Source organism: Corylus avellana, chromosome ca7 (assembly GCF_901000735.1).
Source record: "Corylus avellana chromosome ca7, CavTom2PMs-1.0".
NCBI classification, from domain to species: Eukaryota; Viridiplantae; Streptophyta; class Magnoliopsida; order Fagales; family Betulaceae; genus Corylus; species Corylus avellana.
In genome coordinates, this window is record NC_081547.1 from 3,148,046 (window position 1) to 3,172,482 (window position 24,437).

Here is a 24,437-nt window from a genome sequence, read left to right on the forward strand (position 1 = left end):
TTTTTTTTTTTTTTTTTTTTTTGGGTTGTATTTTTTAGATTATTTATTAATATTTTTATTTTTATTTATTAAAAAAAAAAATCAAAAAGAGAAAGAAAAAGCTTTAACTAACAAAGCTAATATTAATATTAAACTACGATAGCTTCTTAATTCAAGCATGGCTTTTTTCAATGTTGGAACTTGGAAGAAACATGCACGGACGAAAGCCGATTTTTTATTCAGGACAAGGAACGACGGCCCTGTACGTAATTTCGTCCCTATATATATATATATATATATATATAGTGAAGTGAACATTTTTTTATTAAAAATACATAAATAAGATTTTAATTAAAATCAAATAATTTCAAATGAAGACATTTATTTTGCGACAGAAAAAAGCGACAGAATATTACTTTAATATTCCTTGCATGCTAATCCTATTAATAAAATGTAAGATAATATACAGTAAAATTTGGAATTTTCTGCAAAATAGAAGACAGTATTTGTGAGTGTTTGGATCAATATCCAGTTGGAGGTTCCATTCTTGCATTCACAATAGTTTATGCATTTTTAATTTGTATCCGGTTAAAGGTTCTATTTGTTCTCTAAATCAAATGTATTTTGTATTTCATCAAAAACATTTAAAAATGCCATTTAGTAGACGGTGAGTAGTGATTTAGTGGATATCGGTGTGCATAAATAGTGTGCACACCAATGTTATAATATTATTTGTTTTTTATTTTTACTGTTTAAATATTATTTAATAATATTTTATAATATTATAACACCGGCGTACACACTGTTCATGCACGCCGGTGTCCACTAAATCACTACTCTGTAGACAGCTATCAAGCTATTGGGGTGATGTAACTGGGTAAAAAGAATTTCCTTCAATCTACTATGTAAAAATGACATGTGTCCTTTTTTTTTTAATAACATGTGATATGCACATAAGTTTTTAATAAAATTTATTCCAACTTTGTCTCTACTATTAAAAAAACATGTGCATCTCACATGTTCAAGAAACACATGTCACTTTTATAGATTAAATTAAAGAAAATTACTCCACCCCAATTTAAAAGAAAACTTTATCCACTTACTAATTCAAATGCGGATTTTAATTATCATATTTTTTTTTCTTTACACGATTTTCATTACTATATCATTCAAGTTATATGATTGTTTGTATAAAAATAATGTTATATGCAAGACTTGTATGATGTGACCTCTAATTCGGGATTAAGATAAATGTGTATCTCTAAATTTTTGTTATTTATTTCTCTCTCACGTCATTTCTTTTTCTTCATTAAATAATAATACAGAAATAAAAATATGTAGTTTAATTAAATAAAACTCGTTGTAAATGCTGTAGGAAATGAAACCAACTAAAACACGTCTCCTCTCATCTCGGCAGCATCATTTGACTTTGGTGCCGACGTAGTGAGAGGGTCACGAGGTCAATACCAATCGGCAACCACCCCTGTTTTCAAACTTTTCGTCCGAATAAAACACGCTTCATTACTGTATTGCCGTACGTCCAGTCCAGAGCCACCTGTGTTTCTTAATTTTGCTTCGTTCAAAGTATCTCACAATAATAAAAAGTAGCCCACATAATTTGGATCACATGCGCTGCCTTCTCTTCCTGGATTTGGTAACCTTTTTTTATTTTATTTTATTTTTATTTTTAATATAAGTCCTGGATTTGGTAATTTGGTTAGGCCCAATGATGTTTTATAAAAATCAAAAGAGTTTTCATGCATTCTCGAGACTCCTATTTTGGAATTTAATTACAAGCTCTTTTGGGCTCCTTTTAACGGCTTGAAATGACTTTCTATTCTCTAGAGTTAAACCGCAATTAGTGCACCTGCTGCTTTGACTTTGGACACCAACTGGTTCATCCCCGTCTCCACGAACACTGTTTTGACTAAGGGCATTGTTTGGCAACAATCGACAGCCGGTTACTATTCATCAACAAACAAAAATTTAATTTTTAATATTCTTATTTTTTATATTTTTATTCAAACAAAAAAATTACTACAAAATAAATTTTTTTTACTATTACATACTAAACATTCTTATTTTTTCATTTTTTTTTTCATACCAAACATTCTTATTTTTTTCACGTCAATTAATTTTTGCTACAGTTTTAGGCCACTAAAATCCCAAAAGGCTTTCCCAAATGGAGTCAAATTATTATTATTATTTTTTTATGAAAAAAAGAAAAATAATAAAATCAAATTTAAATATTTGAAAAAATTATTTTACAGCACTTGAACCAAATCCCTTATAAACATCAGATAGTGTTTACCTTGAGGGAAGATGAACTAGTTTATTGTTCTTATATATATACTGCCACTTGTTTGTTGGGTGTTGCTGGGGTAATAGGTATATTTGTTGATTTGTTTTAGAAACTTATTTGTTTATTGAGATGTTGGCTAATATCTTTAACCTGAGAACATAAAATGAAAGATGGTTAAAGCTAATTTTTGTTACGAGTAATTTCACTTAATCCCATAAACTGTTATTACTTTTTCAATGTTCATTCTAAAGTTTAATTTCTCTCAATTTAGTGCATTAATTTTCAATTGTTTTTATTGTCACCATTCTGTTAGGATTTTCCGTTAACTCGGGGTGTTAAAATTTTCAAAACACCTCAATTTGTTTTAGAAAAAAAAAAAAAAATTGCAAAGATTAAGGTGTTGATATGAATTTAACGGTATTTACAAAAATACCCATGCCTCAATCTTTTAAAAAGTTTAAATATTTTTTTTCTTAAAAAAAAAAATAGTGGTATTTTGGAAATTTTGTTAGGATTTAATGAAAAATCTTAACGGATTAGAGACATTGAACAAAATTAAAAGTTCAATATATTAAATTAAGAGATTTTAAACTTTAGGAAGACATTGCAAAAATGATAACAATTCAGAGAGGATAATTGAAGTTTCTCATTTTTATTATATTTCTTACCGACTAATATAATAGTTCATATCGTACTTAACACGTTAATTATTGAACAATTAAATTTAGCTGTGATTAACATGACAATGTCACATAGAATATGATGCTAATTTATAAAAAAAATTATAGTATAAATTATTTCCCTCATTTGTTTATTTTCTTTGCGTAGAATATAATGCCAAATTGTTTTCTTAGAAGAATATATGCCATTTGATTAAAGAAAACAAAAGGCTCTTCTCCTCTTTGACTACCATGTGGTGTCTTTTCTTTAATGAAGATTCGAGCTTTCTGCAGAAACAGAGTGATTCTTGTACACGACGCAAAGCAAGCCCATGATCTTGGACAAATGACATATTAATCACCAAGCTTATATGCTAACTCCCCTTTCCCCTTTTTTTTCTTTTTAAAATAAAATAAAATAATGCACCGTACAGTCCAACTCTCCACATGCATCATCCATGAGCCATTGCATGGCATGCCATGGTGCTGCACTTTATAAATTATACTGGAGGCCACTGAGGCATCCTAGGGCCATAAAATCAACTTTTAGATATATTTTTTTTTTTTTTTAAAAAAAAAAATTGATTAAGGCGACAAGTAAGAGGAATGGGCAATAAACTAGATTGAAAAACTAATTCCTTAATCAAAATTAAATTCAGGTCAAACAGACTTGTTGCTAGCCATAGGTTAAAAACATTCTAAATTAGCCATAACAAATAGTTTTCGTTTTGTGTGTTTACAACATGTATCGGCAATAAACTAGAAAAAAGTCACTATTAAGAGAAAAATATCTAACAAAATCAGTTCAACTAATTCAGATTATGCCATTGTTCTGTTGAAAGACAGATCCGATAGAGTGTCACAAATACAAAGGATTAATTTCAAGGATACTTTAGTAAATTAGTATCAAATCTATAATAACTCTATACACTTAAAATATATTTACGGTCGAACGAAAGTTAGAAACCCAATTTAAAAAGAAAAAAAATAAAATAAAAAATAAATAACGGATTGAAATACCACAAAAGCAATAGACAACGTTAAGGAACTACTCCAACCAAAGTACAAACCAGTTGCATTCCCAGAACGAAAGTCAACTCTACCGTGCTGGCAATAACTGAAAAACTCACCGTTCTTTTTGAACATCAGTCACACAAATCGAATGGTTAACAGCGTTGGTTTGACCTGGTGCATTCCAATCTCTTTAACGTTCGTGAGGCGTAAAGACCAGATTAACCTCAACAGGGCCCCACAATTTTCAGAGCAGGTCAATGTCGTGACGCACAACGTTTAGAAAACCAAAAAAGAAAAAAAAAAGAAAAAAAAGCGTATCATTTTGTGCACGGTAATCAATAAAGCTTGTCACGTAGTTGGGAGTCTTATTCGCACCTACGGTTTGACGGGGGGGCGATAGCGTGACAGGCCGGTCACGCCGTGGGCCAGTAGGAGCTAAAATATAATCGGGAGCTCTTTGACCAGAGACTCCTTTTAATCAATTAACAACGCCTCTCTCTCTCTCTGTTCTCGGTCTGTGATGGTCTTTGAGACATGGCCGTGGAGTTCATGATGGAGTATAGGAACAAGAACAATTTCAGAGCGCAAATGGAAGAGAACGCTGTGCAGGAAGCAGCGTCTGGGCTCGAGAGCGTGGAGAAGCTGATCAGATTGCTTTCTCAGAGTCAGCAGCAACAGCAACAGCAACAGCAATACCAGTCGTCATCATCCAGTTGTTCGAAACCGTCCATGGAAATGGAGGCCGTGGCGGACGTCGCCGTTTCAAAGTTCAAGAAGGTTATTTCTCTTCTGGGTCGGACCAGGACCGGCCATGCTCGCTTCAGAAGAGGTCCTTTGGGTTCTCAAAGCCAAGAGAAAGAGAAGCCCACAGCTTCTGAGCCCACCAGAGTCTACTACGCAACCCCGATCCAGCAGATCCCACCTCTCTCTCACCACCACAACACCAATCAATACCAATACGGCGAGTCGTTTGTGCCCAAGAATGGTGTCGTTGAGAGGAAGGACTCGTCAACGACAATTAATTTCTCGTATTCCTCTGCGGCGACCTCCTTCATGTCGTCTTTGACGGGAGACACCGACAGCAAGCAGCCTTCGTCGTCTTCCGCCTTCCAAATCACAAATCTTTCCCAGGTTTCCTCAGTCGGAAAACCGCCTTTGTCTTCGTCCTCTCTGAAGAGGAAGTGTAGCTCCGACAACTTGGGTTCCGGCAAGTGCGCTGGCTCCTCTGGCCGCTGCCATTGTTCCAAGAAAAGGTCAGTCTCTCTCTCTCTCTCTCTCTCTCTCTCTATCTATCTATATATATATATATATCATTTATTTATGGGTTTTTGTTTTTATTACTTTTAGTTTGGTTTCTAAATTTTTATGGTTTTTATTAATTTGGGTCCAGCAGAAAAATGAGGTTGAAGAGGGTGGTGAGGGTTCCAGCGATTAGCTTGAAGATGGCTGATATTCCACCAGACGATTATTCTTGGAGGAAGTACGGACAGAAGCCGATTAAGGGCTCTCCGCATCCAAGGTACGCACATAGGAATTTCCTTCAGTTATTATTATTATTATTATTATTATTTTTTATTTTACTCTATAACTCGGCCACCAGTATGCTTAATTAATTATTATTGACCTTGTTTAACAGTTTATAGTACTTCTACTTTGGTACTACTAGATCTGTGCAAGTGGGATTTCCAAATTTCAGCTAAAGTTTTGTAATACGTGTGCTTGTGTAACAGGGGTTACTACAAGTGTAGCAGCGTGAGAGGGTGCCCAGCACGTAAACACGTGGAGAGAGCTCTGGATGATCCGGCTATGCTAGTGGTGACCTACGAGGGCGAACACAACCACTCACTTTCTCTTGCAGAGGCATCCAATCTTATCCTTGAGTCGTCTTAAGATAATCAGCTTCCATCAGAAAGATCAATCACAATGCTGCAGAGAACAGTAGTAGTTGTAGCAGCACTAGCTGGCTGAGTCAGAACCAACTCAATCTCGAAGGAGATTAGTGGGTTAGTTCACTGCCTGTAATATATTGGATTCCTCTCTCTCTCTCTTGCTCTCTCTCTCTCTCACTCATAAACGCTGTGGAATCATTTTAGAAGAGAAAAAGGAGAAGATGGTGGATTTGGTAATAGATTTCAGTATGAAAAGAAGAAAAAAAAAGTGGGTTCTATTCTATTCTCTCTCTTTGATATTGTATTGATTGCTTTATCTTTGGGTTTGGTCTTGGATGCCTACCTCTTAGACTCATTACTTTATTTTCCCATCACCCGAAGTTTCTCTGTCTGATTGAGGAAAATATTAAAGAAACGAAAAGGACCGGGTCAAAGAATTCGAAAGAAGTGGACCAACATGTCGTGTTAAGGACGGTTGACCAAAGCAGCGGGGGGGGGGGGGGTTGGCAGTTGCCGGTTGGGACGGCCAAATTTAGTGCAGAAGGTGGGTGATGGGTGGGGAAAATGAAAGAAAGAGAGAGTTTTTAATGCATTTTTGTTGGCTTGTTTGGGTCGTAGGAAAAAGGTTGGCTGGATTTGGAGGGGACTGAGGAGAAATGGTTGGTCCAAAGGGTATTGAAGCCCCACTAATCAAATGACAAAGTCAAAATTGGTGGGTGCGGAATTGATAAGTTTCTGCACTTGGAGGGCCCCTCTACAACGTTCACTTCTTTTTTCTTTGCTTTTCCTTTTTCCTTTGCCTTAACGTCAACCTTGTTTATGCACTCGTGGTCCCTCTAGTGCTCCATCATTTACAAATTCGTCACCCACACATGTGGCTGCCCCATTTACATCCCCTTTAACACAAACAATTCAAGTGAGAGAAAATTGTTCAAGTTTTTCGTTGCTTTCCGCAATCCGCATCATATATACCAACGCGTAGCAAATTTGGTTTTAGTGGGTGCTTCACATGTATTGAACTGACAAGAATTTGCGGTCACGCAATCTTGTCAAGCCACCAGCTCAGCCCTTTCGAACCGATTCAACTTGAGTGTTGCTAGAGAACAATAGGGCTTAATTACATTTTTTAAGTCTCGAAGAGATAGTTCAATCGGCTTTGTACCATGCCTTATGAAGCGGAGGTCACTAATTCGAATTTTCCTCTCCCTTCTCTTATGTAGACATGTCAAAAAAAAAAAAAAAAAAAACATTTTAGCTCCTTATTTATTACTTATTTTACCGTTACACCTCCAAATTTTTTTTTAAAAAAATGATATAAGAGCCTCTCATTATAGCATGCCCGTCAAATAAGACACTTTTGCAGCTTTCTCTCCAAAATGCCCTTAAAATTATTTAAAAAAAAAAAAAAAAACATAAAAAGGTGGCATTTTTCATATTAACACCCTTAATTTTTTTTTTTTTTTTCAAATTGCTATTTTTATATATTTTTTTTATAAATTGAAGTGTCTAATTTAGCACGAGATGGTAGTATGTGGAATTTCGATGTCACTTTTAAAAATTTGAAAGCATAATTGCAAAATAAGTGATAGTTTAAAGAATTAAAGTATATATTATTTTTCCTACTTATTTTGTTTTTAAGTAGATGTGATTTCACGGTTTTCAAATGGATTAATCCTGCGTATGAATGATATGACGATGTAGTTGGTCCTTATATTCATTCTACCAAATCAACAATAAACCTTAATCATTTTACTGATTATCAACAATCATGTGAGTATATAAAAACATTATAATAAAAAGCAACTTTCATGTTAACCAGTTTATAATTTATTTCTTGCATGCACAGAAGTCGAATGGATGTGAAAAATTAGTCAAGCTCCAGCCTCCCTGATCTGAAAAATACGTTTTATCTTTCATACCATATTTCTATGGTTTTTTTCAAGTCCTTTCTTAACCTGCCCGCAATCGTCAAATCATGAATGTGTACTTGGGTGCACAAGTTTGACAAGCTTGTAATTGAACAAACTGAAATGGTGCAAACGATCCACTCGTATACAAACGTGAAGAAACAAGAAATCTTTTAATCATTCAAGTCCACGCATTATTGGCCTCATTAACATCCTGGAAATTGCAGAAAACAGGAAAGACGTGTGTTTTATTTGAAAGAAAGAAAGAGAGGAAAACTTGTAAAAACGGCACTATTATTCTCATTTCTTAAAAATAAAAATTGTATGTATGATTTATTTGTGAAAAATAATAATACAACTAAAATATTAAATTCTTATTGTTTGATAAATTTAATTAAGAGATTATGGGTATATTCTATCTTTGTTTTTATTTTTATTTTGAATAAAATTTTGACCAACTAAAATCAATGCGTTTTAAGCAAAACCAATAAATAATTAAATATCAAAGTGAGCAAACGCGTGTGCTACATATATTAGTTAATCTAATAAACCTCAAAAAGATAGAGAATGATTCTATTAACACGTCTTGTATCAAACGTAGCAACTAGCAATTTTTTATTTTTTTATACAAAAATGAGAAGAAATACCATAATATTAATTTGATTGAAAAGTAAAGTAAAAGTCTTGTATCATTGTCTACACGTGATAGTTCAATCAACTAAAGACCACGTTTCATGAAGCTTCGACAACACGACCGGTATTTGAACAATGATGCAAGACTTGAAATAGAAGTGACTCGTATTTGAAAATTCTTTTGAATAACATCAATTCAAAAAGGCCGAGATGTATCATGTATCCATATGGGCCCAACGTAAGGCCCAAAATCTAAGCAGCCCTAACTTTGAAACATAGCGACATAGCGTGAATCACCAGCTACAGTCTACCGCGTGGTAGCAAACTTCGAAAGCTCGTTCACATTCCTAACCAACGGCGGCGATGGGCTGCCGTACAATCCCCGCCGTCCGCTCATGAAATCCAAAATTCCTTCTATACCCCTCCTATCTTCGCGCAGTTCCTGCTTCACAACACTCAAATCTCTCATGGCCTCCTCTCTCACCGAAACCCTAACCGTAACCCAAACCCACCATTCCGACCCTCCACAAGACGACCTGGACGACGTCCTATGCTTCGACCCCCAATTACAAGAACAAAGAGAGCAGTCTGCGTCTGATACGTCGCCTTTTGGCTTGGGTTCGCCGAGCCGATGCTTGGCCGGAGAGTCCCGGGTCGAGCGGGCATGGGCTCACTGGGCCAAACTGGGACGGCCCAAGCTGATTGTCGCTCCGATGGTGGATAACTCAGAGCTGCCGTTTCGAATGCTTTGCCGTAAGTACGGCGCCGAGGCGGCGTACACGCCCATGTTGCACTCTCGCATTTTTTCCGAGAACGAGAAGTACCGTAGCCAGGAATTCACCACTTGCACGGTAAATTCAAATCATTTTACCCCAGTACCAATGTGATTTTAGGGTTTAACTAATGTGAGTAACTTGCAGGAGGATCGCCCATTGTTTGTCCAATTTTGTGCTAATGATCCAGAAATTTTGTTGGAGGCTGCACGGAGAGTGGAACCTTTTTGTGATTACGTTGACATCAATTTCGGGTAATTTGTCCTTCATTAGTGCTAGATTGCGTTTAGAATTATTGTTAAGCGAGTAAAATCACCTGAAGCGTGATAATTTAACATTCAAGCACAGCAGAGATTTTAAGTTCGAATCTGGATGCCACTCTATCATTCTCCCACTTATGTAGCTCAAGGGTGAAAGACGAGTATTAGAATATGGTTAAGTGATTAAATTCACTATTTTTGATCAATTTAAGTTTTTTGGGGAACGTAGTAATTTATCAGATTGGTGATTCATTATTGGTTGCATAAACATATAGACTATTACTAATGGATTAAGATCCTTTAGATTTTATGTTGGGCAACTTCATTGTAGAGTTCTTAAAATCCCAATCATTAGTACGTATTTTGTCGACCCAGTTTTTATTACTTCTAGAGGATTCTTAGTTTTTTCCTTAATCTAATTGTATCTCACGACATTGAAAATACTAAAGTGTATTCATCCAATATATATATATATATATATATATATATATATATATATATATATATAAAATACTAAACTGGAAAAATCTAAACTATTTAATTGAAAATAATGATTAATATTTTAAGAATACCATGGAATTGCCCCAGTAAATCTAGAGAATCATAATCCATGCTATTGAGCTTTAGGTGGGCATATGGGTGAAAGGTAGGCACTATACAGATTTATTTTGAACAACAATAGCGAAGAAGAAGAAAAAAAGAGGACAGATGTTTATTTCTGTATTTCATGAGATCAAGAACTAGTTGCCTAAGCTTGACCACACCTTCAGTAATCGAAATTTGCTTCTTGTCGTGTTTATCAATTATTACACTTCTATAAAGGCTTATATATTTATACAGCGACTAATGACTAAGAAGAATTTGATACCTGTAACACCTATGTAGTTTTAAAAGCGCTGTTTGTCCCCTAAAAATGCCTTCTTGAACACTTTTAGAAGACTTAGGAGTGACTGAAACCTCTAGTATGTTTTAAAGCATGGCACTTGCATCTAAGGAACAAACATCACTTCATCAGCTCTAAATGGAAACATAAATTCTATGGTAACTTTTTGTAGATTGTCTGGTTTATGTAGTGACTGTTTTGGCTTTCATGCAGTTGTCCTCAGCGTATTGCTAGGAGGGGCTATTATGGTGCTTTCCTTATGGATAATCTTCCTCTCGTAAAATCTCTTGTACAAAAGCTGGCTCTCAACCTTCATGTTCCTGTGTCGTGCAAAATCCGAGTATTCCCAGATTTGCAGGATACAATTAACTATGCAAGGATGCTAGAGGATGCAGGTTGCTCTCTTTTAGCTGTCCATGGCCGAACCAGGGATGAGAAAGATGGAAAGAAATTTCGGGCGGACTGGGAAGCTATCAGGGCTGTGAAAAATGCTGTTGGTATCCCAGTCCTTGCGAATGGGAACATTCGACACATGGATGATGTCCAGGACTGTTTGGAAAAAACTGGTGCTGATGGGGTGCTCTCTGCTGAGTCTCTACTTGAGAATCCGGCTCTTTTTGCTGGATATCGAGCTTTAGTGGGCAGTGAAGGAAATGATAAAGAGGGAAAACTGGACCAGACAGACCTACTGGTGGACTATTTGAAGTTTTGTGAAAGATACCCTGTGCCATGGAGAATGATTCGTTCTCATGTGCACAAGATGGTGGGAGACTGGTTCAGGGTGCATCCAGATGTGAGGGAGGATTTAAACTCCCAATCCACACTGACATTTGAATTTCTTTATAACATGGTTGATCGGCTTAGGGAGCGGGGCATAAGAATTCCACTTTATGTGAACGATACTCATGAAGAGAGAGTTCCAGCAGATGGACTAGCGTCCAGAAATGTATGAATCGGGATGACTGGGTTGAAGGTACCCAAATTTTGGATTCATAGCAAAATTATAACCTGCAATCAGGTTCACAGTTATGATTTTTGTCATTATTTTTCACATCAAAAGTTAACATTTTTCGGTTATTGCAATAGTAATTATTGACTATCTAATATGCTGAGGAAGTAGGAGGGTATAATAGCGAAGGGAAGGAAGAAGATGCTTCTTTTTATAGGCCTTTTTCCTTTTTTTGGATATGATTTATTGTCAGTCTCTCAAGGTCATCCATGTTGTATCAACTCCCACTTGTTAGGGAAAATGAAAAACTTCTGCAGATGTATCGATTTTGGATTGATTTTTCGAAAGTGAAATTATATTTGATTGGTCGTTGATATTAGTTTGAATTTATAAGGTGTTATTGTTAGGTTTATTGGTTTACTTGTTTGTAGCTATGATATTTTAAGAAGTTTCTAATGCAATTAGCTTCAGCCGGATTGTTAGGTTTATTGGTTTACTTGTGGGTATCCGGATTTCCTCCCAATTGCCTTTTGTTGGGATTTACTTGGAAATGTGGATTCGCTTCTAGAGAGGTGAGAATCTACATTCCCTTGGCCTTTTGGAAAGTTTTTATTTTCAAGGACAAATTGTCTACATTCTCTTGCCCGTACTTATTTATTAATAAGGTGCACTAGATATTCTCGTGGCGTGCTAAACATCCTCCTATTCTCAAACTTCAAATCCTACAAAAACTCTCTCAAATGACTATATTTTCTTTTCAATGCGACTCTTTTGGGTTTAATTGTGACCATTTGTAAAATGTGTATATAAAAGTGAAGAACTATTTTATTCTAAGAAATACAAAAATGAACAGGTTTTATTTGGTCACCGATATAAAATAAAATAAAAATAAAACTTGGAATCATTGAACATTGGCACAACAAATCGCAGTTTAGCCATAAATCTAAACCATGCAATGTTTCAAAGAAGGAAACATCATATTTTTGTTCTTCAAGAATAACCCATCCTTATAATATCGTTTCAGAGGTATTGGGCATCTCAAATGTTGTTTATTTTAGGACTTCCTTGAAAGTAAATGGAGTATCGTTTCTCCCACGGGCAACACGACCAACTAGGAAAATAAGCAAGAAGAGAAATTCCAATATTCTTAAGTGGATCTTGTCGATAGAACTTGACATATTTTTATTGGATTACACAAAACAATTGAAATTGCATCAAATTGAAAGTATGATGGGTGAAATTGAGAGTTTTTTAAATTTATGAGGGTCTTCTTAAAACGTGTGGTAGTTTGAAGGATCTAAAGTAAAGTTTCTCCAAACAATAACGAGATTAATCGAAATTTGTCAGGACCTTGCTCACTAAATGCTCCCCATAAACAGCTCTTTCGAACTTCTTAGCTCCTGCTGTCCTCTGTTTACAAATTTCCAAAGGCTCCACTGCCGTCTCAAAGTTTGTCTGTTCAGGCGACAAAGCCATGTTATCAAGTATTCCCACAGTCCATTCAAGAAAGAAGCAAATGGAGAAACAGGCTGACCTCATAGAAATAGGCTACACAGACTCGATATCTTGGAGAGTTGTTCATAACGCGGTGCAAGGTTGAGTCATACAACCCATTTGAGTAAATCTGCATTCTTCCAGATTTCATTACACTATGAATAAATTCGGAAGAGGTACAGAGTTTTGGGATGGTGATTTTGCAAGGTTATACACCTTAAGCATGTCACCAATGTTGCAGACAAATGTTCCAGGAATTGGAGGAGCTGATATCCATTCACCCGACAGGTTTCTTACCTTCAACAATTTATCCAATTAATGTGCAACAGAAATGAAAAAAGCAGATTGAACCAGAAAAAGATGGAAAAACTTCCTACAAAAGCCTGCCTCTCTAATTATACAGATGCCAAGACTTCCATAATAACGTATATGGACCATAATACGCAGCTATTATTGTATCTTCAGAATTAAAAGGAGATTCAAGATAAAAACACTAAAGGATTGTACCTGTAGGGCAGTAATATCATCATCCTGATTAACCAATGTCAACAAACCTATGGAACATATTAAAAAAATGAGATTGATAAACAAAATTTCAGGGCCTTTGATCAACTAAAGGACAAGAAACTTACCATAGTCAGTGTGAGCTCCACTGGATTTATTCAAATGGGAAGAGATGGACAAAAGAGAAGGACATCATTTTCATAAAATCCAGTAATAAATGGAAATGTGAAAGCATCAACAGAGCGCTATTGCATTACCATCCGATGTCATTTATGGGGCCTGGACCATTCGTTGTGGACGCGCCTGGGTAACCTATAATTCGCATCACCCAAAATGCATCCCCAGCTCTTTCACCTTCAAATTCATCTGGTGACCCCCCCAATGCTAAAGCAATTCCCCGCAAAATTTTCCTTGAAAGGTCTGACAATACCCAGAAACTGAAAGTTGTAAGTAGAAAACATAAAAAGAAATATATAATGTGAAAGGATGGAAAAGAAGAGTAGTCCTTCTGAATATCATGCCTTTACAGAGGCTAATATACTCCTCCATTAGTTCTTTAAAGTTCGGAGGATTACATGGCCTGCATAATGAACCATACAAAGAAATAAACTGTCAATAAGAAATTCATTTTAGTGTAATGAAAACCATCATTGAGTTAAGAAGCTGTGGTTTCAAAAAGAGAACCAGCATCCAGCCGTCTATACTAATGTTAAAACTTCAGAATCAGCAACCAGATGATTCAATTGGATACTTTCTCATTGAGGACCCATAACTGAATGAAAGGTAAGCTATTGATAGATTTAAAAACAATGGAACAGATATCAAATATATTCAGAGTGCAAACTTTTGATATTAATTAGCTATTCTCAAGATCAAGTGACAACTAAACATATTTTACACTGTTTATTGGCAATTGGGTGTTTCACATGCCCAACCACCATGGTAGAACTTTCCCCTTCGGGATAGCATAGAAGCCCCATGTCAACATAGGGCTAACTTTACTTATGCAAAACAGGGATGCGTACTTAACACTATTTGTTTATCATGACCAATCAGCCCATCAATCTCACTGATATGGTAGTAATACTTTGCTAATTAATACAAGAAGTGCAGTTGTTATATTGTAATGAGGAGTATGTTTTCCTGTAGAAAAAAATTGTAGTGGAGGAGTTGTGTGAGAAACCTTAATTTCCACTTACCATTGGTTACATCCTTGCATAGTTTTGCCAAGCTCTCCATACATACCTTCTTTCACTTCTCTATAGCACTGTTATAGGTGAAACAAAAGCATATTATTAGTAGTAAGAATAAGAACTAGGTCAGCAGCAGCAGCAGCAACAACAATGCCAATAGCGACCATAGCATCAAAAACTTAAAAATTCATAGACTAATAAATAATATATCACACTTATGCACACACCTAAAGAGAGTAATATCGAATTCCAGGCAAGCTGTTAAATTGATACGACATAGCTCCAATTAACCAGCAAGCAAAGAAACTAACATGGCATATTCTTGAATTATGATTGGAGGTTTACTATGTTGATTGAAGACAAACTGAAATAGGATCATGAACCCGTGGAGTCTTAGTTGAATCCCCAATGGTACAGTTTAACAAATTTAAAAGTTGTCACTAGTCCATTTATGCTTTTTGGCCCAACAGTAAGGGCAAGGAAGTTTTATGTGATAATCATGCACCCGGTCACAACATGTTCTAATTGTATTTTTGTTTTTGTTTTTTTTTTGGGACGAATATGTTCTCATTGTTGACATTCATAATATAACATACAAAACGATGAACAACATCATTAATGTCATTTACCAAACAGCTTACACCATTGATATATCATATGATTATAATACAACGTGTGACTTACATCAATAGCTTCGTGCATGTCAGGCACGCCTTTGGTTATATTTTCTCCTACTCTCTGGTATCCTCTGCATTCAAAATTTACTTCCATTTAATATAAAGTCTCCAGACCCAACTCATAAATAACAAGTTGATGCTTAATCAGAAAATACATATATAGGATGTGATTCCACTAGCAAAAACCTGAACCCCGTTGCGGCAGTCATCTTGATTTTAATTTTTTCTTCATATTGGAGTTGAAAAAAATTGTGGCTCACTTTTTTCACCTCTTTAATTAGGGAATCGGGAATACCATGGCCCTTCTACACAACCACAAGCATCGTCATATTAGAAACATTCGGCCACAAGTCTTTGAAAATAAGAAAGAAAAGGGAAACATTCAGCCACAAGTCTTCAACAGATTTCTTCAACCTGTGACCTCAGCCACCACCCCCACCAGAGACCAAATTGGTCTCAGATGAAAGATGATTGTCTCAGATATGAAAACACATGCATAGAGAGAGAGAGAGAGATACCACGTAGAAGAATCCTGCCTCTCTACAAGCCTGGTCTAATTGTCTAACAACTTCATACACGCCTGGGTCCTCCGCCATTTTTGGATCATCACACCTGGCCAGAAGAGGACTTATATCTGCATCACAAAAAAAAAAAAAAAAGTGTAGCCGGTGGCCATGACTTGCTGATATGGGTATGGAAGAAAAGAAGCTTAGACCCCACCAGAGACCAAATTTGTCTCAGATGAACGATGATTGTCAAATTCAATAAAAAAAAGTGAGTGAATCCAATCAATTTCAAAACTTTAGGTAAAAAAAAAGAGCCAAGCTAGAGCTCTGTGATATGGGACTGATTGGGCTTACCGATAATTGGGATGTACTTGAAGTCGGTGGACATGACTTGGGATACTACTCTTTTCTGCTCTCTGTCTCTCTGTCTCTCGCAGGTACGAGCTTACTGAAAATGAAGCGACCAAGATTCCTTTAGATTTCATTGCTTTCCGGATCCCGAGCTCACTCTTATCATTCCCAGCAACTTTATCGTCATTTTTTCTATGTTTAAAGATTCAAACTACTTTTTATTTTTTAATTCAAAGTATACCCAATAACTTTCTTTAATCATTATCTATATTATGAAGATATTTATTTATTTTAATTTTATATATATATATATACACAAGGAAATATATGAGAGAAAATTATGTAACATGACTCATGAGTGGAGTTTTAGTGGGGTTTGTTAATCACATCTTATATTGGGCTGTCCCGTGATCGGTGATCCTCTTCACCTTCACTAAAAAACCTTCAATTGGTGGGTTAGTTACTATAATCAGCTTCAATGGTTATTGGTTTATTTTATTTTTTTGAAAAATTACACATATTTCCATCAAATTATTTGATAATTTATAATATTTTTTCAAACTTTCAATCTAGTAACGTCCTCTTCAAACTATCAAAAATTGTAATATATTTTTTCAAAAAATATAAAAAAATGGCAAAATATCCTATAATTATTAAAAAAAATATACAAAAATGAAACAAAAAGTAAGAAGAAAAAAAAACTCGTGACCCACCCACATGGCTTTTTTTTTTTTTTTTTTTCTAAAAAAATAAAATAAAATTATAAAGGTATTTTTTTTTGAATTTTATCTTTTTTTTTTTTTTTTTGAAGTTCAATCGATTCTTACCAATTATATTTTCTATAATAAAATAATAAACCTTAAATTATAAACTAAAATAAATAGAAAAAAAAAATGCAAAAAGCCAAAAAAGAAGACACAAATATATAAGTTGGCTCAACTTTAGAAACCTATATCCACATTTTACAATGTCCGAGAGTATGTTTGTTGCATTGACTTAATTCTATTTGTATTACTAAAAGTTGTATTTATATAATATATTATCATTAATAATAACAAAAATAATATATTATAATATGGTAGGTGAAACATATTTTAATACTTTTGGGTAATGAAGGACGAAAAATGAATAGGCTCTATATCAGTTTAGTATCCATCTATCAAAAAAGTTGGAAGATTTGCTTAAAAATATGGTAGCTAAAAAAAATCTTGACTTGCCATACGATTTGTCTTTATTAACGGACATTTTGATGATAGTTACAGCATTATCTCTTCTCCTTTACTAGACAACATAGAATATCACAATCTTATCAACCAGTTAAAATGATAAAATAAAACATGCGAAAAACTTTGTGAATCACTTTGTAAAAAGCCTATCAATAATAAATAAAACTTTATTTTAACCAAAAGTAAAGTAAGAAAGGACAATCAATAAAAGAGAGGTTGCTTCAATAATTTTTTTTTTTTTTTTTTTTTTTTTAAAAAAAAGCCTTCTTTGAAAATAATATTTTGTACAATAAGTTATTTCTACAAAATATAGAGAATCTCTTTTATTTGTCTTTTGTCTTTTTACTTTTCTATATATAAAAGAGTGTGCAACCAACTCTTATATTGTCATTGAATGTAAAATAGTTAGTGTCTTACAATAAGAGTTTTCTCGAGTGTATTCTCTAACCGTTGGATAGCCAGACTGTTGCTTGAACATTTCGATTGCTATTTTTCAGTCTATGATTGTTCGTTTTCCTTTTGAAAAGCTTTTACCATCCTACATACATATATAGTTAATTTCAGTTTCTTGACTCTTAATCAGCAATTCATCATGGTAGTTCGGTAGAAGGACAAGGCTGACGATGAATTGTTGCCGCAGGGTTTTGAGATGAGGATAAAAGAAAGCACGGTTTGATGATACGGGACTGAGCACCACAGCTACCGATTTTGGAACACCCAGCTATTGATCGACTGGTGACTCATTGCGTCTGGAATTTGATAGTTGAAGGCATCAATGCTGGCTTGCAAATGATTACTTGTTTGCAGGGCTACTTCACATGAAAAATTGGAGACGGATGCATTAAGAATTGGAGTGGCAGTTCGTGCAAAAGAAAGGAGAAAACGAGCGTAGAGGGCAAGGAGGAGATTTGATAAGGCAGTGGACTTTTTTTTTTGGAAAGTGGAGCAGAAGCTGAAAAGATGAACTACGCAGCAAAAGAGATTGGCTTTAGAAGAGTATATTCAAGAATACAAATCAGTGAGAAAAATTGCCATGAAACAGTTCTATTCAATTATCCAATAAGATGGCATCTTTCTCAGTTTTAGATTTATCTGTAAATTGTACTTCATCTATGTGGCTGGCATGAAATGGTCTCCGCTTTTGCAACTGTTGATGAAACAGTGCCTCAGCATGCCAATGCTGCAATAGCATAGTGGTAAATAACATTAGTGGGGGCGTGAACCCATTGTGTTAAACTCTAGTTATCCAACCAAAGAAAGCAAAAAAGGTCAAATTCAATTTAGTATTTTGACGCTTCAATCATTAGATTACACATTCTGTATTTCCAAATTTCATATCAACTAGATGTGTCATTAATTATTAAATCCATAATCACATATTCTTGTATGTTTTTAAAATGAAACAAATAAATGCTATATGTGCTAACTCCTTAATGTGGAAGTATAAATCATCTTTAATATATTTATATATAGATTAACCTGTCCAAAATTTAATAGTAATTTTTACTGCCACAGTAAAAAGTGCTTACAAGTACATATAGCATTTCTCTAAAACTAAACCTATAGCTGTGTCTTTACATATACAAAATAAGAATACCACTGAGACAGATAGACAGAGAAGGCAAGCTCATTGATAACACAATGCAATGTCTACAAACGCAGCAAGATTTCCCAAAACATTAGAAAGGGGAAGTTTCTTACTAATATAAGACCAATGAGTTCATTGGTCGACGGGTACAATGTTATATATTAACAGAAGTTAATCCAAATCTAGAGAGAAGCAGCGTCTCAACATGTAGTCTAAACATAATAATGTCAACTTACATTTACCAAATCCCGACGATCTCTTAAAAGAGCATTTTAAGCATCAAACAAGTGATTGCCACTGAAAATGTCCATAGCGATCTAATCTTACACAATAGCCGGGTATTGCCTGGCCTGCTGCCGGACCCTTTTCTTATACTCCACAGCATCCTGTTGAGAGTTACATTCTCTTACGTAAGAATATATACTTTTTTTATTAAGTAAAGAATATAAACACAAGAAGGGAAAAAAACAAAAACAAAAACAAAACAAAAGATCAACCTGCATACAGTGTTAATTCTATAATGGATTCAATATTCTGTTACTTAAACTCTACTGTCCTACATTCAGCCACCACAGACATAATGAGAATGTGTATGATCTGTAGAAAGAACTGTTTCCTAGTTTACCATATCACCCAGTCATATTGTATCTCATCAGGCAAGGAGGGCTTTGCATCTAGACAACACAGATGTACGTCACTACTACACCTGCTTTGCCTCATTGAAAGAAATGAATGAGCCCTTTTCTACCCTGTTGAGATAGTATGTGACTGGACCTGATGAAGCACAGAGGCTCAATGAAAACATAATGGGATTCTCGAAGAAGAAATTCAGAAAGTTGTTGTGGCAATATATACCTGGATGAAGAGGTGATACCCTTCTGTCTGCGCAGGATCAGCAGGATTTGGCTGGTCAAGCAAATCCTGAATGCCCACAAGAATTTGTTTCACTGTTATGGCTGGTCTCCACCCCTACATATACCACAATGTTTTCCATGTTATCCAAGAGCTTCACCAATATGGCTGGGCTTTAACCCAATGTATAACACTAGCTTCAAATTGCTAAGAGCAGCAGACGGTACTTACACTATCCTCATTAAGAATAGAAAGACAGACAGTTCCAGATGGGTAGACATTAGGGTGGAAGAAACCTTGCGGGAATTTACATTTAGGGGGCTTGCTAGGGTAGTCTTCACTGAAGTGGAGCGTTAGTGGGAAGTAACCACCCTCCCAATCAGTCTGCAGCATTACATGGGCGGAAAAAAAGGTCATGCCATTCAAAATAGAAAAGAAATGTTGTAATAACTGAAAAGAAGTTGACTTTTCATTCACATTTCCATTACAAGAATTTTACTAGTCGTTTAGGCTTACTTTTAAAATTCAAAGACATCCAAACACAAGAAAATGTAGCAAGTGAAAGTAAGAATTCACCAACAAGCCCACGGCACAATATTGATTTAGACATCCCCTTTTAACCAGACACACTATACATTAACTGACGCAGCCATTGTAAAGGGATTTGGCTGTTGTCATGTGTGATTTTTTGAAATTTGGCAATTTTTTATTGTGTCTGGCCCACATGGCATCTTCTATGAAGTAATCTCACTAAACTATGAAAATCAAGTTACAAGTAGTCTAGGGATATTTAAATAACTGAGACTATTGTTTAAGAGTCATTAGTAAATTATTCACTCGCAGGAGTAAGGTATCTGAATCCTGCACAAAATAATTAAGCAATTTTAGTGATATTTTTGAAATATAGATGGAACTAGAGTTTTCTCGTAATATTTAAAAGCCATTGAAGTGTTTTCTTCAATTATAAGTTACTCATTTGCCTGTTTATTTTGCAGTGAAAAAATTAGGATTCCAGCAGTCTACTTGTATGCTTGATTGTACTCGAAGGAAATCAAATTTTAACTAATGGAGTTACAAGTTTTTTGAATGTAACGGAGTTGTAGCCTAGGGTATATTTTGTCGTCATCATCATCTTCTTCCTATTTTCGATAAAACACCATATTATCTCAACTATACTACTCACCCCAGACTTCTCCACCTTTCCATTACAAAACCCTAGTATTACAACCTTAACTCTGCTCTATACTAATCCATCTCTCAACCAAGCCCAAAGTCCCTACACTATCAGCAGTCCCAAATTTCTGGTAGCCAATCTCCACTTTCCTTGATCAAGCATTAACCTCTATTTTAACCCACAAGGATTCCATAAGCCCTAAACCCTATATTCCACCAATGCAAACCCTAAAAACTTGATTTTTCTCAAACTATTCCACCAAAATAAGAGTGCATCAGCAACTTTCCAAATCTATCGTACGACATTAACCATACAAACTATGCTGATTGGACAATGACATGCTGCAGTGAACTTTTGAAATGAAAATTGATGACCAAAGAACAAGTATTACAGACACACAAAAGGTGACTAAAAACCCATGGACGTAAAAAAATCATCATACAGCTGCTAAGCAACATGCTTTATGGTATACAATTTAGGGGCTTACAGAATCTAATATATTGGTGAAAAAGCTATAAATTCATTTTGTCATGCTGGAATCCAGTGTTCCAATAAAAAACCTCCAACCTTATATTTCAAAAATAAACATTTGATTCCAGACGTCCATCAGTTCTCAGATAATATAGCACCAATAATTATTATGCAGAGAAAAGCTGGCATATTTACCAAAAAATTTATCCAAGAGAAAATCTTAATACGATAGTTGCCCCTGCTTCATAGGGATTTACCTATCACAGAGATGCACATAAGTATTCTGCAAATCAAGGCTGACATATTTATCAAAGAATGAAATCCAGATTTATGGAAAACACAAGAAGATGCAAATGACCTCAAATGAAAACAGGATAAGACACACCAACACTGCAATAGAAGTACAAAAAGAGGACCTGCTACTTTATTAAAAGTTTATAAATCACTCTCCATGCACATCAAAAGATAGAAAGTAATCTCAAAATAATCATATCCATTAAACTCAAGAGAAACTCATATTTGAGCACCTACAGTAAAACAAGCAACTCCATTATCTACCATTATCTAGGCTGAGGCTACCCATTGAACTAGGGTGGCAAACTAGACTAACTGGAAATTTAAATATTTACATCTTCATTTTGATTTTGAACAGGCTTCGATTAATTTACATTTCAATTGTGTAACTCTTTCAATGAGCTCATTTTTTAAGATAGGACCAAATTGCTACGTACACTATTGCAGTTCCCACAGATCTCATCTGTTATTCCAACTACCAAGTAAATATATTGAGCACAATTCTAAATTACCAAACATCCAAGTAGTAAGTCCATGAAAACAATAACATTTTACTCGCTCCGTCTCCAATTGAGTGTCTTGGTTTGAAATAGCACGAGTTTACTGAAGAAGAAAAAGTGCACCTTATTTTACCGAAAGGACAAAAATTTCCTCCAATAGAGTCTATAAATTTGCCACATGTCCTCTAACATATGAGAAACACATGCCTTTTAAATTAACATGTGAGAAGCACATAGGTCTCGTTTCGCTAATGCTTTTTTGAAGGTACTTTTTGCTTTTTTGTTGTGATGTGATATAATGGTGATAGTAGTTTTGAGTGTTTTATATGTTGAGTTGTTTGTTAATGCTTTTAATTTTTTGCTAAAACGCAAAAAGCAGTCCTAAAAAGCATTAGCAAACATGCCCATAGTTTTTTTAATATAACTATTAAAAGAGTTTATAGACTGGGTTGAAGCCAATTTGAAGGAAATTTATGTACTTACCGAAATGCCTAAAGATGAAAGGGCCGTTACCAATGTATTGACTTTTTAACTGGTGAAGGAGTAATTATAGGAAGATGAATCAATGTTTTTACTTATTGAAAATAAACACTCAAACTAGAGCAATGAATTCGACACACTTATTGCTTCATACAGTGCAAGAAGCACATGCACCCTACTAGCAGACAACATGTTCCTGAAAGAATATAAGAACTACTATATTACATAACATAAAATTCAACAGTGAGCTTCAAATATTTTGAACTCAAATTTCAAACTGAATGGGTATTTATAGGATGATGAACAAAATTTCACTTTTTGAAAATGGACACTCGATTTGAGACATTGAATTCGACATACTTATTGCTTTGCACCCTACTAACGGACCGCATATTCCCAAAAACATAGGCACTACCATACCACATTATATCGAATTACATAATCCAAAAACGAAAGAAACATAGTAATTTCACAAAATATAATCAGTACACGCTAAGAACACCAAAGAATAATAGTAAATAAAAAAGAAAAAAGAAAAATTAGGGTTCTGAAACAGAAGCTGAAGAAGAAGAAGACGACGAGAAGCTTACACCAGGCTTTCCAGGGATAGTGCAATGCCACACCATCAAATTGACCGTACCATCTGGCAGAGTCTCTGGCTTCGCGACAAAACCCTAGATTGCACAAAAAAAAAAAAAAAATTAGAAACGCAAAATTACAAAATGAAACGATCGGATTGAGAGAGAGAGAGAGAGATAGAAAAGGAAAAAAAAAAAAGAGTTGTACAGACATGCGGATGGTTTTTACGCCAAGCCTTTCGCTCCTCAGCAAGGCGACCGCGAGCAATACCTCCAGACATGGCTCTCTCTCTCTCTCTCTCTCTCTTGCTCGCTGTGTGGAATTTCTCTTTCGCTCTCTCGGACTCTCGCTCGCGTTTGGAGTATTTAAAGAGGGCGGAAAGAGAGAGAAGGAGAGCAAAGTAGCTGCGTCTTCTACGGTTCCGATTCTGCCCCGAATGGTGAGGACCTTTCTGCAGAGCTTCTAGGAATGTACGGCCCAGATTTCATCGAGGCTAGTGCAGGGCAGCAAATAGGCTGGCTTCTTTGTCCTTTTATGTTCCTCGATTAGTAAAATATTTCCCACGAAAAGTCAATCAATTTCGAATTTCTTTTCCTTTTGTTTTTTTTGGCTATTCTCGCGTGAGAATCACGCCACTCTGTGCCTTCACGTGACACACGCTTTAATTGTAGAAACTGACTGATGCGCACGCGTGACCTTATACTGCTTTGTAAGGAAAATGTTAAGAGTAGTAAATTAATAAAATTTTTTTTATTAAGAAGTGCGTGTTAAAATGACGTGTAATTTTTTATTGGTATTTAATTTTTGAGGGTATTTTTTTGGTTCTTATGGATATTATTTTTTTCAAATTAAATAAAAAAAATAAGTGTCAATTTATTATTTTTTTTATAAAATAATATACATTTAAGACTAGGAGAATACCTGACTAGTAAAAGATTTGGTGTCTTTGGTATTTCTCTGATAACTTGATCTTCTTCATTGGGATTAATAGGCATGGGATTAGGATTTTTTTTTTTTTTTTTGAGTTAAGAGTAATGTTATAAATATTTCTTATGCTTTTTATTTTTTATTTTATTTTTTTATTTTTTTGTCCTTGTTTTGACAGAGGGAGGGGACCGGAGTAGGCCATCATCCCCCCCCACCCAAAAAAAAGGAAATAAAATTTATAGGTTAACAAAAAAAAAATGTAAAGTTTTAATTTTAATCCTTGTCCCTCCTAAAAATTTTTTTTGGGCCATACTTATTAAGTTTTTTTTTTTTTTTTTACCCTTACTTTCAAATGCTCACTTTTTCGGCCTTT

General features: G+C 35.0%; 4 protein-coding genes across 8 annotated transcripts; 2 read left to right on the plus strand and 2 right to left on the minus strand.

The window, feature by feature from the left end:
- The first annotated feature begins 4,409 nt into the window (after positions 1–4,409).
- Positions 4,410–6,126, plus strand: LOC132186740 (probable WRKY transcription factor 7). Of its 2 annotated transcripts, none has more exons than XM_059600766.1 (3): positions 4,410–5,207; positions 5,345–5,473; positions 5,685–6,126. In XM_059600766.1, the coding sequence occupies exons 1-3, from the start codon at positions 4,489–4,491 to the stop codon at positions 5,842–5,844; spliced, it is 1,008 nt and encodes a 335-aa protein (XP_059456749.1). In that variant the 5' UTR covers positions 4,410–4,488; the 3' UTR covers positions 5,845–6,126. The 2 variants fall into 2 exon arrangements, with proteins under 2 accessions (XP_059456749.1, XP_059456750.1); XM_059600767.1 differs by having other exon boundaries at positions 4,411–5,207; positions 5,348–5,473.
- Positions 6,127–8,686: 2,560 nt separating this feature from the next.
- LOC132187041 (uncharacterized) lies at positions 8,687–11,744 on the plus strand. Its single transcript, XM_059601195.1, has 3 exons — positions 8,687–9,234; positions 9,304–9,410; positions 10,513–11,744. Exons 1-3 carry the CDS (start codon positions 8,779–8,781, stop codon positions 11,249–11,251), a joined length of 1,302 nt encoding a protein of 433 aa, XP_059457178.1. The 5' UTR covers positions 8,687–8,778; the 3' UTR covers positions 11,252–11,744.
- A 633-nt stretch (positions 11,745–12,377) lies between these two features.
- Positions 12,378–16,127, minus strand: LOC132186147 (probable 2-oxoglutarate-dependent dioxygenase At3g50210). Its single transcript, XM_059599976.1, has 12 exons — positions 15,977–16,127; positions 15,635–15,750; positions 15,303–15,421; positions 15,124–15,187; positions 14,446–14,513; positions 13,768–13,826; positions 13,504–13,666; positions 13,375–13,394; positions 13,250–13,296; positions 12,959–13,039; positions 12,783–12,872; positions 12,378–12,703 (listed from the first exon to the last, which is right to left on the minus strand). Exons 1-12 carry the CDS (start codon positions 16,008–16,010, stop codon positions 12,578–12,580), a joined length of 987 nt encoding a protein of 328 aa, XP_059455959.1. The 5' UTR covers positions 16,011–16,127; the 3' UTR covers positions 12,378–12,577.
- A 2,038-nt stretch (positions 16,128–18,165) lies between these two features.
- On the minus strand, positions 18,166–23,644 carry LOC132186148 (SUMO-conjugating enzyme SCE1). Of its 4 annotated transcripts, XR_009440718.1 has the most exons (6): positions 23,349–23,642; positions 23,149–23,232; positions 19,871–20,023; positions 19,643–19,756; positions 19,024–19,173; positions 18,166–18,379 (listed from the first exon to the last, which is right to left on the minus strand). XR_009440718.1 is itself a non-coding variant. In XM_059599977.1 (5 exons), the coding sequence occupies exons 1-5, from the start codon at positions 23,415–23,417 to the stop codon at positions 19,111–19,113; spliced, it is 483 nt and encodes a 160-aa protein (XP_059455960.1). In that variant the 5' UTR covers positions 23,418–23,642; the 3' UTR covers positions 18,811–19,110. The 4 variants fall into 4 exon arrangements, 3 of the variants coding, with proteins under 3 accessions (XP_059455960.1, XP_059455962.1, XP_059455961.1); XM_059599977.1 differs by lacking the exon at positions 18,166–18,379 and having other exon boundaries at positions 18,811–19,173; XM_059599978.1 differs by lacking the exons at positions 18,166–18,379; positions 19,024–19,173 and adding an exon at positions 19,293–19,561 and having other exon boundaries at positions 23,349–23,644.
- Between the last annotated feature and the right edge of the window lie 793 nt (positions 23,645–24,437).